Source organism: Tachyglossus aculeatus, chromosome 8 (genome assembly GCF_015852505.1).
Source record: "Tachyglossus aculeatus isolate mTacAcu1 chromosome 8, mTacAcu1.pri, whole genome shotgun sequence".
Lineage (NCBI taxonomy): Eukaryota > Metazoa > Chordata > Mammalia > Monotremata > Tachyglossidae > Tachyglossus > Tachyglossus aculeatus.
In genome coordinates this window covers 34,073,710-34,076,111 of record NC_052073.1, presented here as the reverse complement: position 1 = coordinate 34,076,111, position 2,402 = coordinate 34,073,710, and the positions used below count along the sequence as shown (strand labels likewise).

Here is a 2,402-nt window from a genome sequence, read left to right as displayed (position 1 = left end):
TTGTTTTCTTGTCTGTCTCCCCCTTCTAGACTGTGAGCCAGCTGTTGGGTAGGGACCGTCTCTATATGTTGCAAACTTGTACTTCCCAAGCGCTTAGTACAGTGCTGTGCAGACAGTAAGCGCTCAATAAATACGATTGAATGAATGAATGAATGACTACAACTAGGAATGTCCTTGGTTTAATGGTGATATTGCTCTTCCATGGTCTTCCTTGCTGGAGACACAGGATCGTCACTGGGTTCCCATCTCAAAGTGGGATGGCAGATAGCAGCATGGTCTGAGAAGACCTTCGGGTCTTATTCCCCAGAAAATCACCCAGGAACTTGATGACTCTGGTGTCACAGGTGAGCAAGACAAAGGGGCTGACAGTGGCATATCCATTTACCACAAACATGCTTGCATTCAGGAGGATGACATTATTCTTCATGGATGTCCCTAGAAGCAGGTAAAGGACAAAGTCTCCACAGTAGAAGACTACAAAGCAACTCACAAGCAGCATAATGATTTTGGTGGCTTGTCTCTCTGGTGATGTTTTACTAGCCTGGCTGGTACTGTGAAGATGCTGGACCTGGAGCCTGTGTCGGTGCAGAAGAAGGACCATGTAGCCACTGGAGCAGCTCATGAGACCCAGAGAGAAGATGTCGCGGAGAGCCACGAAGGTGACAATCAGCCTGTGGAGGAGTGTGTTTGAGGGCACAGCATAACAACTGATCCCAAAGGTGGTTGCATTATGTGAAGCAACCACTTGGTACCAAAGTTGGATGCTTATCAGCATGTTCAGAATCCACAAGATGGCTAAGACCGGGAGGATGAAGTTTGGGATCTGAATCTTAAGCTGGAACAGGTAGGAGGTGGTAGGACTGATGGTGATGGCCTGGACCATGCTCAGTAGAGAAGTAGTACAGATGGAGAGGCCCCGGGTGATGCGGCAGACATAGGCAAACAGCTTACACTCAGCATTGGTCTGTATGAGCCGCAGCCCCAATATTCCTGCTGTTCTGTTGATCCACCTGGTAAGAAGCATCACGGTGTGGACCAGAGCTAGGTGAATGATGACCAGGTCTGTGGGCTTTGGCTTGGAACCCAGGAGGAATGAGGAGAGGTAAAGCATGTTGAGAAGGGAGTTCCCCATGATACCTACTCCAGACTGGAAGAGGAAACAGACTTCCTGAGCCACATCAATGCTCATTGCTTTTTGATACAAATATCTGCAGCAACACAGGAGGAAGGATGGGCCAGAGACTGTGGAAGTTCATTCCTGGAGCTGAAAAGAAAATTGACAAAGAATCCAGAAAGAAGTGAATGTGTCAGTCAAATTGGTAGGGAATGGTCATGTTTATTCAGTAATGCCACAATCCATTTGTATGCAAACCATTTGTGTCAAAGGCTTTATGAAAGTCTAAATCTACATATTTACTGGTCAGTTCAAAGAACTCCATCTAATGAGTAGGGCACAATTTCACAGGTGCCTTGTTATCCTACCGCCAGCAGAGAGTGATTTTCCATGGGCCCACTGGGCCTAAACCTTCTTACAGTCTGCACTGATGTGCCAGGGTGACACATTCACTCAAGCTAACCTCACACAAAGTGGTCAGAGGGAAAGTGTCAGACATTGCTAGAGCCAGTAGTAGCTCACTCCAGATGACCTCCTCCCTGAGGGACAGGTAATTGAATTGAGTAAGAGGTAAGGGGTAACTCAGTATGATGATATCGGCCAACTCATGAAGACTGCAGAAAGAGGAATAGGCTAATTAATTGGGATGCCCCTCAAGCATTTTGAGTTAGAGATGGGACTGAACCATCCTGGGGAGACAAGGGATATGAGAAGCATTTAAGAGGTTAAAATCCCTGAAGATTCAGGAAACTATCTGAGGGGCAGGAAAATGATCATGTGGACCAGAAGGTCTTTTGCCCTGATCTCAGAAAATCTTGACAAAAGAATCAGCAGAGGATGGACCTGAGACCTGGGAGTCCTTGAGAGGCTTGAGGGATAAGGAACCAGACAGCACGATCCATACAGGATATGTAGAGTCCTAGGGAAGGGAAATGTGTGAGATATAAGCTCACTGTGAGCAGGGAATGTGTCCATCAACTCTCTTGTAGTATACTCTCCCAAGTGCTTAGTACAGTGCTCTGCACATAGTCAGCACTCAAGAAATACTCTTGATGATGGTGAGGAAAGGCCAAGGGATTTTCTATAGGAATGATTTTATACTGGCCAATTCATTTGTTTAAGATCATTTCAATTTGCTCTACATAGCGATCTACCCCAATTTAGATTGTGAGGTATGTGTGTAATCTGTCTTGAATTTACTCTAATCTAATAATAATAATTATAGTAACAATTGAGCCCACTGTTGGGTAGGGACCGTTTCTATATGTTCCCAACTTGTACTTCCCAA

General features: G+C 45.6%; 1 protein-coding gene across 1 annotated transcript; it reads right to left on the bottom strand.

Moving 5' to 3' along the window:
• Positions 1-247: 247 nt before the first annotated feature.
• LOC119931373 (vomeronasal type-1 receptor 90-like) lies at positions 248-1,230 on the bottom strand. Its single transcript, XM_038750021.1, has one exon. It carries the CDS (start codon positions 1,187-1,189, stop codon positions 248-250), a length of 942 nt encoding a protein of 313 aa, XP_038605949.1. The 5' UTR covers positions 1,190-1,230.
• Positions 1,231-2,402: the final 1,172 nt, after the last annotated feature.

Bases quoted from the DNA above. Each gene is read 5' to 3' on its own strand.
- LOC119931373 (XM_038750021.1), bottom strand. From the start codon at position 1,189: ATGAGCATTGATGTGGCTCAGGAAGTCTGTTTCCTCTTCCAGTCTGGA.